At 27.8% G+C, this 13597-nt stretch overlaps 1 protein-coding gene across 3 annotated transcripts; it reads left to right on the top strand.

The window, feature by feature from the left end:
* Window positions 1-378: 378 nt before the first annotated feature.
* Window positions 379-10367, top strand: LOC111690235 (acetylcholine receptor subunit alpha-like 2). 3 transcript variants are annotated; one of them, XM_023452686.2, is made up of 8 exons: window positions 379-771; window positions 1385-1733; window positions 4969-5123; window positions 5190-5370; window positions 5434-5593; window positions 6834-7407; window positions 7518-7719; window positions 9971-10367. In XM_023452686.2, the coding sequence occupies exons 2-8, from the start codon at window positions 1509-1511 to the stop codon at window positions 10163-10165; spliced, it is 1692 nt and encodes a 563-aa protein (XP_023308454.2). In that variant the 5' UTR covers window positions 379-771; window positions 1385-1508; the 3' UTR covers window positions 10166-10367. The 3 variants fall into 3 exon arrangements, with proteins under 3 accessions (XP_023308454.2, XP_046805193.1, XP_046805192.1); XM_046949237.1 differs by having other exon boundaries at window positions 381-613; XM_046949236.1 differs by having other exon boundaries at window positions 381-675.
* Window positions 10368-13597: the final 3230 nt, after the last annotated feature.

Below are 13597 nucleotides of genomic sequence, written 5' to 3'. Positions count from 1 at the left end.
CTAGTTAAATTCTACTTATATATTTAAAATTAAAATAATATAAAATTAAAAAATATGTAAAATTATTTCTTACATTTTAGTTTAAAACTCCAAATTGCCATATTACATGTTATTTCTCTCTCACTCTCCATATATCTCTTTGCTAGTCAGTCTCCGTTTAACTTCTCTTCTTGTCATTTCCATCTTTCCTAAATTCATGAAGCGCATGTTTGATAATTTGCCGGATGCTGTAAGCTACAAAACTACAATATTCCCGTGCTGCAAGAGATTGAGTAAAATCTAACTAAAACTCTACAAAATTTTCTGGTTTCTGTATGTGTTAGTATAGACAGAATTTAGTGAAACAAACTGTTACAAATATTGAAATCAAGTCAGTATAAGTCCTGTGATTTTTGAGCACAGGACAGCGGAGAGTGTAGTTTGACAAGAAAAAGGCCAAAAAGGCAGAAATAAACGAAATTTATAAAGAAGAAAAAAATTAATACTTATACATACATAAATTTTAAACAAAACTTTCGTTTCACTTGTTTCTGTTTATTTTCTCTACATTAAGTTTTAAAATTATTTTTAAAATAATAAAGTGTTACAGTAGTGAATTAATTTATAAGATATCGTAATAAAAATCTGAAATTTTAAAACCTTTTTTACCCTTAAATTTTTAAAAACAAATTGAAGGTTTGGCAAATGTCAAAATTTTATTTGACAACTAAAACATTTGACATTTTGAAAAGTGGAGACTTTCTAGCAAAGCATATATTTTAGTACTTGAAGGTAGTACTAAATTTCCGTAGACGTCATTGCCATTAACGAGGGAGACACATATTTTCCCAACACAAAGAAACATACACAAAAATATAAATAGAAATATAATCAAGAAGAAGCAAAAACTAAAAGATAAACAAACAATCAGTATAGAATAGAGCATCAAGAAAAAAATACACACACACACACAATCACATTCATGCACAGACGCACACTTTATGCACAGATTGTTTGTAGGTGTATGTATGTAATAACAACACAAACTATCTATGCTCGTATTTGTTTGTAAATAAAGCCCGGCTAAAGCAAGGTCAAAATCATTAAAACAAAATAAATAATATTTTTTTAGTTATCTGTAAATTGTTAAGCATTTGACATTTAAATACTCTTTAGCCATCAATTATTAAATCAAACAACACAAACATCCCCCCCCAAAAAAAACAGCGAACACAACACACGTGACACAACTAGAAGTGACGTCACACGGGAAATATCAAAATCCTTCATAGATAATGGTAATGACGTAAGCATTTTGTAACGACATTTTAAAACTTTAATTCGATTATACGAATACTTCCTCCATACAACCCACTAAACGATTAAAAAAAATATTGTCCAACAGATGTCCAATTGTGCAACACACACCAACAATAAAAGAAACGTGAAAAACAAACAATAAATAAAATCGAATGAGAAAAAGTGTGTAAATACATGTATGTACGTGCATATGTGATTAATTTATCCAAATGTCCGCCTTACACTACAAGTCGACACTTTGGTGTCATCTAAAATGGCTGTGTCTTCTGGTCGTGTTCATACTACTATGCGAAAGTGTCCAGGCAAATCCCGACGCAAAACGATTGTACGATGACTTACTCAGCAACTATAATCGGTTAATACGACCTGTTAGCAATAATACCGACACAGTTTTGGTAAAACTAGGTTTAAGATTATCACAACTTATTGATCTGGTAAGTGAATTACTTCATTTATACTATATGATATATGCTAGATACTAATTTTCAGCTCTATCACTCAAGGACTGTCCGACTTAGAGGGGATCGAAGGATTTATATAGGATTTTTTTCAAATAAGTGAAATTTTGCACTCTATCAAAAATATTTTTTTACTCAAAGATAAGATTTTATTCAATATTTTGCTTAAAAGAAATCTTGAGATAATTTATTTAAAAACCTTTGAAGTTACATAATGTATATTAATAGGCATTGAGACATATTTCTTCATCCATCAATTGTAATCAAAATACAGCACAAAAACCTATAGATTTTAGTTGAAATAGATTCATTATTTCACCTAACTCCTATACAACCGAACCCTCCGATTTGGGCTTTAAACCGTATCCCGATACAACTTTGTGTTATTCTACCGTTGATGAATTATGCTGAATTATGTAATGATCGCCCCTGATTTAACCTTTATAAAAAAACTCATATCAGAAAATTACAGAAATGAATAAAATTTTCTTAAAATGCCGCTATGATTTCTTGGAAATAATCTGATACTTAGAAAATTTGGTAAACAGTTTTACTTTTCTATAACAGTGGAATTTTGTCAATATACTTGCACACATTTTTAGAACAATCTAGGTCCAAATATTGCCGATATATGCAATGTTTTTTTAAATATATTTTTTTTTTTTGAAAATATAAAAAACTTATAAGTTTAAGCAGTATTACTTGTCACTTGTTTGGCATCTGATATCTTTAGTTTTCAACACCAAGAAACCTAAATAGAGAATTTTAATGTAGAATAATAAAACCATGGGACATTTTTAACACATTTCCTACAAGGGAAATAAAATATTTAATTCCCTGAAAAATTTACATTATGCAATACTTTTGAAAACGAAATAAAGTCCCAAATTAAGTTTAGATTCAATTTTATTGCATGACTGCAACAGTTACCATTCTTAAATTTATAAATCATCTTAGTACATCAACTGCAGCACTTTTCACTCAATATAATGTGGGCAAATGAATGGATGAAAAAAATCAACTGTTCGCCACAATAAAAATATGTACAGTATATGATTCTGAGCCATTTGCTAAAGTTGTAAAATACAACTGTTGCAAACACATACAGAGATGAAAAGGAAAAATCATTTTAACAACTCGGTTGTACTCAATGACTGAAGGCAATTTTTACATTACTATTTTTTTACTTAGTTTTCTTTTTTATTCAAGATTTATTGCTTTTCAATTTAATATTGAACTGAAGTAAAAGAATTTCTATTCCAAATGGGGGTCGGCTTTCTCAAAAATTCTAAAAGTTTTACAAAAAAAAATCATACAGCAATATAAACAAAAAGAATACAAAAAAATCTTGGCACCCAAGTGATTTAATTGAATTAAAGTTCTTACTTTACTATAATGTTAACTAAACTGTTAAATAAAAACACATTCATATATGTAAATATATAAGTATATACTTTCGTACTTACTTATATACATACATGTTGGTAAAATTAAATAACCCAACAAACAATTCAAAAATTTTTCATTTTTTATAGATTACCTATGCTTACGCTTCAAAAATTTTTAATATAACGAAATTGTTTTTAGAAACTTTCATTGATTTTCTAATTTTTATACAAACAAAAAAACATTTTAATGTAAATAATTATTAATTTGATATAAAATAAGCTTGACTCGGTATAAATGTTTTCTTACTTTTTCTTGGCATGCAAAAAACTTTTGGCCAAATAACCATAAAAATTAAAAAAAAATACGCCTTTTTTATAATAAGATGACGATATATACGTCCATAAGTACATGTGTATTTATAAATTTGTATTATAAAACAAAAGAAATCAATTTGTTGTACAACGACAAATTGTAGAATTGAAGAGAAAAAATTTCATAAAAAATAAAAAAAATTACATTAAAATATTGAAAATTCAATTTATTTAAAGTGAGTTGTAAGATTTGAGGGTTCTATTTTTATAATTCCCTTTTTAACAAACATTCACCAGCTAACACACCTACATTTAAACTCATACACAGGCATATACACTAATAACACTTATACAACATTTTAACAAAAATTTGGTGATTGTTTCTTTTTATTTATTATTTTATTTGATTTTCAAAAAACATTACTTACAAATGTCTATAATGGCTTTCTGCTGTTGTAGGAGTGTTAAAAGTTAAAGAGACGAATATAAAACGAGAAAAAAAAACAAACGAACGAACAACCAAACTAGAATGTCATATAAAATGAAAAGAAATAATGAAATGTTACTGATTATATTGACATTAAAATGAAATTGTAAATAGAACATCATGTTACAAAACTGTTCGATTACATACCCCCCATACTGCATGAGCAAAAAAGGGAGCGTTAAGCATTCGTTTCCACTTTCATACACTCTAAAATTTAATATTTCTTAAAATAAATTATATAGAATTTTACTCTTTACATTGCTGCTTAAATTTAAGGACAATTTTGAATGCCAGCAAATTTTTGAGTGTAAACGCGAGGCAAGAAAATTACTGTTGTTGCCATTTGCTCTTAAGGAGGTTCTTGTAAGTGTAAAAAAAAAGTATTTTTTTTCTTTAAAAATCACTTTGGAATTGAAATCAAAATATATTGCTTTTATTGTCGCTACCAGAAAATTCCAACATTTGCTAGGAGGGGGACTTTGCTACTGAAGAGGGGAAAACTCTCAATTGAAATATACAAATATTGAAAAAAGGGGTTCAAATTAAAATGAAATTGAAAAAAGTTTAATAGATTTTTTCGTATTTTTTGTACATTTCAAGGATAAAGAACAATATTTATACACCGTTTGCATCCTTCCCCCAGGCCTCCAGGCAGTTTGACTTAATGCGTAAATATTTTACACATTTATTTATTTCTTGTACATTTCTTTTTTATATAAACTGTCCGCCTCACTCAAATATTGAACACTCAGTTTGGACGATCGCCGTTAGGAGGTAACGGTAACTTACGTATACAAACAACTAAAAATTCCCACCTTAAGTAAAAATAACATTTACATATTTGAAAATATTGGCTGTTCGTAATGAAGCAACGAAAATAAGCCCCAAAAAAATATGGAAAATTTATGTGAAATGGTCCAACCATCATTAAAAAAGACTCAAACTTTTAATAAAACTTAACACATTTTATCGGATTTTCGTTCTTTTATTTGAAATTTATTTTCTTTTTCTTCTAATATTTCAGAACTTAAAAGATCAAATTCTAACGACGAATGTGTGGTTAGAACACGAGTGGCAGGATCACAAATTCAAATGGGATCCTTCTGAATATGGTGGCGTAACAGAATTGTATGTACCATCAGAACACATTTGGCTGCCAGATATTGTATTATACAATAAGTAACTTCCACCACAAATATACCATATTGAAACAATCAGTTTGTAACACTATTTATTATTTTATAGTGCTGACGGTGAATATGTAGTGACAACAATGACAAAGGCTATTTTACACTACACTGGCAAAGTAGTGTGGACACCACCTGCCATCTTTAAGTCATCCTGTGAAATCGATGTGCGTTATTTTCCCTTTGATCAGCAAACATGTTTTATGAAATTTGGTTCATGGACCTATGATGGCGATCAAGTAAATAATAGAAAGTAGATTTAATTTTTTTTAAAAAAAATTTATGTTTTTTACTTTTTAAAGATTGATTTAAAACATATTAATCAGAAAAATGACAAGGATAATAAAGTGGAAATTGGTATTGATTTACGTGAATATTATCCAAGTGTGGAATGGGATATCTTAGGTGTTCCAGCTGAGCGTCATGAAAAATATTATCCCTGTTGTGCTGAACCATATCCTGGTAAATTCTTGTTTATTTTTTAATTCCTTATACCTACATATACATATGTATACACGCTATACAATTATTAAGCTTATTATTACTTAAGTAGAACAAATACAAAATATTTTAAACAAAATTATTTCCTAATGCCATATAAACCTTAAATCTCCCTTTATAAAATATAATTCAAATACGAATGAAAAGTAAAATAATTAAGGGTGATGAACTAAAAGTTTTGGAAATTTTTTATTTCTTCCAAAATAGTTTGTTTAAAGTATTATTATTTAAAAAAATCCACTATTAAATATTATAAATCAAACTAAAACAAATTTGAATTGTTAAAATTCAAATTCGTTTGGAACAATCCTCGTAACTCAAAACTGTGATATAAACATTAGTGATAAACATTAAACATTTAAAATAAATATAATAAATAAACAAAATTGTATTATGTTGCAGTTGTGGGTGGTAGCATGATAATATTTTTGATGGTATTTTACTTTAGCACTAGCAAACAAAGTGCAATAATAACTAAAAACTAAAAAATTAAGCTATAAACAATTGCTGTTGTGTCATTTATTTGTTTTTGTATTTTGTGTTGTTGTCATATGATGATTGAAATCCTATAGGATTTAGTATTTTATTGAAATAGACTACTCGTGCTTCGGTTCTTAACATTATAGTAGCACAACACAAATACACAAACACGCATACTTACAGACATGTGTATGTAAGTTGGTATTTATTTGCGTATTTCTACATGTGTAATAGATATGAAGCATACAGAGATTCAATATGAATTCATGTAGAAAATCTCAAAATATCTGTATGTAAAATCATCTATAGATAGACCAGTATGTATGTTTGTCATATACATACGTTTGTAGATAATTGCATGTTTTGAGTAAAACTTATAAACAAATGGGGATATTTAGTTTAAAACTTTTTTTCAAGGGAATTTTTAGTTCTAAATTCAAGATTCTGTGTGTTCATACAAATGTATATAAGTATGTACGTATGTATGTATCTGATGTGAATAGCGTAACCCAACTGTCAACAGAATTCTAAAGAACTTTTTATATTTTTTTAGTTTTTTATTCAATTTCAAACCACATAACTATTCACACATTCTTTTCATAAGAAATTCAAAATTATCATATATTCTTGTTAGACAAACGTTTATATAATTGCTTTACTATCTTCTTAATGTTTGTCTTTTCAACATACATACTTATGTGTTCATATTATTTTATTTTAGATATTTTCTTTAACATTACGTTACGCCGTAAAACACTATTTTATACCGTCAACTTGATCATACCTACTGTTGGCATTTCATATCTATCGGTTTTGGTTTTCTATTTACCAGCCGACTCGGGTGAAAAGATTGCTTTGTGTATCAGTATTCTGCTCTCGCAGACCATGTTCTTTTTACTTATATCCGAAATTATACCCTCCACATCGTTAGCTCTTCCACTGCTGGGTAAATATTTACTATTCACCATGTTGCTAGTAGGCTTGAGTGTTGTCATTACAATCATTATACTCAATATACATTATCGTAAGCCCAGCACGCACAGAATGGCTCCCTGGGTGAGATCGTTCTTTATAAAGCGACTGCCGAAACTGCTCTTAATGAGAGTGCCAAATGATCTGCTGAGGGATTTGGCAGCCAGTAAGGTTAATTATGGCATGAACTTTAATAAGACCAAATTTGGCAAAGCCTTAATGGATGAAATGAACATTAATTCGGGCAATTCAAGTCCAGATTCCATACGACGCATGCAGGGTCGTGTAGGCAATGGTCTAAGCAGCGCCTCGGCTACAAATCGGTAAGTTGTCTTTATATTTTTTATTAAATTAATAACAAATCGCTTCAACCGGCTTAGAAATAAATGTTTTATTTAAATTGTTTTTTATTTATAATTTTTTAAAATATTAGATTCAGTGGCATGATGGGTGTATTAGGTGGAGGCCTTAGTACTCTAAGTGGCTACAATGGGTTACCTTCGGTGCTGTCTGGTCTGGATGATTCATTGAGCGATGTGGCTCCACGCAAAAAATATCCATTCGAGTTGGAAAAAGCCATACACAACGTCATGTTCATACAAAATCACATGCAACGCCAGGACGAATTTAATGCAGTAAGTATTTACTTATTTAGTCAAATACAATAATAATTTCTAAATAAAACATGCATGTATATACACTACATATATATGTGCATATATGTATATATCAGAAAGTATGTGTGTGTTTAAATAAAAGAAAATAATGAATTAAATATTCTGAACGTTGATTGAATTTTTAATTGAACTTTTATATATTCTATGCAAATATTCAAAATACAGTAAAAACCCTGTAAATGTTCTATTCACACTTCTTTATAAATAATTTTTTAATACAAATATAGTACAAATATATCTTTAAAAGCTCGATGTATTAATAAAATTATGTAAATAATTCAAGTTTTTACTGTTTAATAACGTATCAGTTTAAGTAAGAATGTATGTAAGTAAATTTTCATTTGCTAGAAGGTTTTTATTTATCTACATTTTTTCTTTATTTTTTCATTTTATATTATTCCTTGTAATAAATTGAAGGACTAACTGACTGAATGGCTGCATTGGACATAGACGGCAACCACATTGATACATACAATGGAACTAAGGAAACTGAATGACTAGAGTAGTAGTGGTTAGTGTTTATGAAGTATTTGCAACAAAAATAAAAAATACTGCTTACTAGTTACTGCTACAGTTTCAGATTGTTAGATATACACTCCTACCCCTTTAATGTATACATATGATGGTGGTAAATTAAGGAAAAACAATTTAAAATAGAAATAATCTAAATACAAATTTATACAATTTTAATTAACGACACCATGATTCCGAAAGAGAGGTTAGTTGATAATGGCGACGAAGAGTACAATTAAATGGATTGATATTGATTGAATTTTAAAAAGCTTTAAATTAAATATGTATGTGTGTATATGTGTTGCAGCAGTTAGTTAGTTGATTTTATATTTAACATTGTTGTTGCTTTTCCCTTTTCTGGTTACTCTGGTTTATCAGTGTATTTATTGATTGCAATCGAATGTATCTGTATGTGAATGTTTGAAGTATATTTGTATGATTTTGGTATTCGGCCTCGATTTAATCCGCTTTTAATTGCTTTTGTTTCACTTGATTGGCTAACAATTTATTTGCTTTCGACAACAACAACGACGGCAGCAGCAACACTAACAGTAAAAACATTGAGGATGTACTACAAACATGGCCAACATTTTTCATGCTGAAAGTATATTAAGAATCAAAATAGAAGTGAAAACTGAAACGGAAAAGTAAACACTAACTAGAGATGACTTGTGTAGTCGCATGTAACGAATTGATTTGTAAGCAATATGTCAATCATCAATATGATGACTGACAGGCAGGCATAAAGATAGATAAAGTGAAAAGTTTGATTAATTATGACCATTTACGTTAGATTCATTCCAAAAAAAAAACCGTGAAAAAATATATAAAGATAAACACTACTACAGTGTGCATGAAATGATTTTAAAGTGACTTTTATCACTTGAAGTGAACTCAAACGTAAGAATAAACAAACATTTATTTTATTTACTAAAGAAGATTCCTGCTTCTATTTTTTATTTTTTTATTCATCTTTCTAACCGTTCATTCATCCATCTATTCAACTAACCAACCAATACGAAGAACATGTTTTATCATGCATAAATACTCTTTTAAATTTTTCATTACAATGTCGAAAAGAGGTGAGAGGGAAAGATGTAATATGATGTTGTAAACATTAAATACGAGTAAATACATAAGTACATACATATGTATGTATGTATGTATGTATGTATGTATGTATGTATGTATGTATGTATGTATGTATGTATGTATGTATGTATGTATATATGTATGTATGTATGTATGTATGTATGTATGAATGTATGTATGTATGTATGTATGTATGTATTTGCATTTTTCTTTACAAAGTTTGCTCTAAAATTAAAGAAAGTAAAACTACAATTATATGTATATTAAAACCAAGAAATATAATAATTTTAATATAACAACTAAAGATTTTTAAGAAATTGTTTTTGAATATAAATTACAATCCCTCCTCGTATTATTATTTTATGCGTATAAAGGTTTTGTAGAATTTTATTTTAACTTAAAAAAATCAGCAAACTTTGACAATGAAGCGTTAAATTGGGTTTTCAATAAAAAAAATCTTACATACATATATACGAAAAGTAACAAAAATTTAAACTTTTAATTCATTTTGTTTTCTATATTTAAGAACTAAAACTTTTGCTAGTAATTACGCTCTTTTCTACTATTTACTCATTTTTTATTATTTATTGCGTGTGTTTTCTAGGAAGACCAAGATTGGGGCTTTGTGGCCATGGTTTTAGATCGTTTATTTTTATGGATTTTTGCCATCGCTTCGTTAGTGGGCACTTTCATGATTCTGGGTGAAGCACCTTCCCTTTATGATGATACCAAACCCATTGATGTGGAACTATCTGTAATTGCTCAGCAAATTTACAATCTAACTGAAAAGAAATCCTAAATATGTTAAATTTGAGGAAACAACAAAACGTAAAATAAGATGAAATTATATGAATTATTAAAGCAACTACAACAACAAATGGCAACCAAATGTTAACAACAAAATATTTATAATATTAAGTAAACCTATACAAAAACACACTGACACTCCAACACCACAACACAATTTAGACACACTTCTTAAAACAACTTAAATATTAACTGACGAAAAAATTAACAAAATGCCAATAAAAAAATGTTTAAAGAAAAAAAGTCCCCTTTTTAACTGTTGTTCTTTTCTTTTTTCATTTTTATACCCCAAACAAAACAAATTGTTGGGAATTTTTTAAGCAATTCTGTCATTCACAAGAACTGAGTCGAGTACCCACGTACTTGCATGAGGAAAATGATAAAAATGTTTGTATAAAACAAGAATTTAACATGAATACTTAACAACAACTAACAGCAACACAACAAAAACTTGGTAAGTTTAGAAAGTATGTTAAAATTTTTGAGAATTATTTCATAACCAAGGTAATCATTTAGAAAAAACAAAACAAAAATCTACCCAGAAAAAAAACGAAATGATAAAAAATACACTAAAGTTCCTTTAGGTGGAAATATGCAAAAATATGTAAGAAAAAATATATTTAGTAGAAGGGAGCAAGGAAAGTGAGTATGACACAAAAACTGCAATACTCTTTATTCGCACACATATATACACACACATGTATATGGTGGATATGTTTGTATTTGTGGTATTTTTTATTATTATTTTTCTGTACTTTTTTGTTTTATTTTCAATTACAAATACCATTAACAATATGGCACACGCTCAAAAGCATCATCATTGTCTTCCTCATCATCATGTTTTTCTTCCACAACACCAACACATTTGTATTTACACAAGCATATAAAGTTTGTGTGTACAGTGAGCACCCTGATGTATTACAAGGAGTCGATATGTCTCATTTAAAACGTTTTCTTTTCTAAATTTTTAACTACTACATGCTTACCAATTTATATATTTTAATGGAAGTAATCGATTAAATAATATAATGAGGTACAAAACAAAAAGATTTTCATAGGACCAGGAATCTTCTAAATGAAATTGGAAATGGTAAAAAGTGTGCAGTAGGAATGGGTTCAAAATTCAGTTACAGAAACACACGGTGTGTTTGTGGCTAAATGATTGAATTAACTCGAAGTCTTCTTATATTGAATAATCATTGGACACTGAAAAAAGACCCTTAAATTTACTATCATGTTATTAAATATCATTTAAATTTACATGAGTATCTGCAGCAGTGAACTCCTTCAGAATAATGTTTATATAATTTTTTTTATTTCTTCCATTTGTATACTTGTCACTTCATATGCTATTCAATTTGACATACAATTTTAAATATAAAAACTGGGAGATTACATGATGATGATGGCGATGGTGATGTGAATGAGGATTGCATATCAAAAAGATAACTATAACATTTTATTTTTCACATGTATACAATTTGTATGAGATGTAAGTATGTGCAGTTGTTTGGGCAAAAATGTATTTGAAAGCTTGTTCACATCATTGCACTATTTCTTGCAATGTATAACTTATGCGCACTTTTATTTCTTAAAAATGAAATAATCTGAAATCGAAATGGAAAAAAATACTACACGAAAAAGAATACTTGTGAAAGCCTTAAGAAAAAAATTCAACTCAACAAGTTTTTTGCTAAGCATGTGCCAGCGATGAAATATTTCGTTGAAGAAACAATTTTTAGATTAGTTTTTGCAAAACAACTATTTGTACATATGAAGACACGTATTGTTAGCTGAAATATATTAAACGGATACAAAATATTGGTTTCAAATCATTTCTGTCTAAATTGTATAAATTAAAAAGCTTAAGTTGGTAGTATTTCATTATCGGTTATATGCTATTTAATAGTAAATCATTTATTCTAATGATTTTTATTTGTTCTATTTGGATATTTGTATTTCATCCAACGATATTAATAAACACATACATTTACATAATTATGAAGTACATATATAATTTACAATGTATATACATCAACATAAAATTGCACACATGATTGCAAAATTATGAAAACAAAAAACAAACATTGTAAAAAGGAAATGAAGAGCAGGAAAGTATGTCTGCAAGAATTTTGATACAAAAAATATTTGAACCCGAAACTTCATGACGAATAACAAAAATCGAAATACAACAAACTACATACAATGTCCTTTATATAACTGGAAAACTATTGTTTTAAATAATGCACTCAAGTATACATACATATAAGTATGAATATACAACAACATTTTTATGCAGTAGATACTTATAGTTTGTTCATAAATTTATTCTTTTTGTTAAAATGTCAAATAAATTTTTATTTATTATTTTCTTACTTATCTCAGACATTTCAATATTTTGCTGACATTAACAAAATAAATATATACCTTTATTTTATTTCAACGTAATAAAAATGTAGTTATTGTTTTTACACTTCAATAATTTTAGAAATCTTGTAGTAACTTTTTAAAATTAAATAAATTCTATTATTACATGCATATTTATTTTTTTAATAATTTATTCACAAAAGTATTTCGGTTATTTGATGGTTCTTTCTCACCGATATTTTTGGAAAAAAATTTAATCGATTCGGTTTTTGTAAGTAATTTTTTAAATTATGAAAATATAACCAATACATGATAAAATTTTGTTACGGTCCCCAAAAGATTTGCGTCCTTAGTAACACTTTGGATTAACTCTCTTAGACTCTTGCCATAAAGAACAAAACTTGTGATCGTATAAATTTTAAAAACTTAATTAATTCAATTTGCATAGTTAAATTGCACATTTTTTTAATAACGCCTTTACGTATACGTGTTAATGAATTTTTAATATTATAAATATCAAGTATTCGCCTCATTTAAGAAAGCTGTATGACTACTTTTTAAGATGTAAAAAATTGATTTTTTATTTGATTTTGATGTTGAATGTAAAATAATTTAGATTTTATATGTTTAGGGATTTAATAAAAATACCGAACGGTTTGGAATATGTGAAAATTATCACTTATTTTGCAACGAAGAAACCGAGGCCCGAAATCTTTGGGGTCTTATGATTTGTCTAGGTCCAATACAGAATATCTCTAAATGTTCAATAAAACCCTATAAATTTCTAGTATGATTCTACAAAACTCATAAAAAGCTGTTAAAGAACGTAAAATAGATAGATTTTTACATTAACAGATAGATATTTACATTAAACATATATTATAAAAATTTCGAAAATTAGTTAAAGAACCCAAAAGTACTAGAAAGCCTTTATAAAACTTTAGCAAAAAAAAGCCCAGATACAGCGAATATCCATACTTTTATGTTACTATATCTACCATTTTCTAAAATTTTTTAATTAGCTCAATGAACTAGAATCAAATAAAATTTTCCGTTT

Source organism: Lucilia cuprina, chromosome 4 (genome assembly GCF_022045245.1).
Source record: "Lucilia cuprina isolate Lc7/37 chromosome 4, ASM2204524v1, whole genome shotgun sequence".
In the NCBI taxonomy this organism is placed as follows: Eukaryota; Metazoa; Arthropoda; class Insecta; order Diptera; family Calliphoridae; genus Lucilia; species Lucilia cuprina.
The sequence above is the reverse complement of the archived record's forward strand: the minus strand, read 5'-3'. Positions and strand labels throughout refer to the sequence as shown.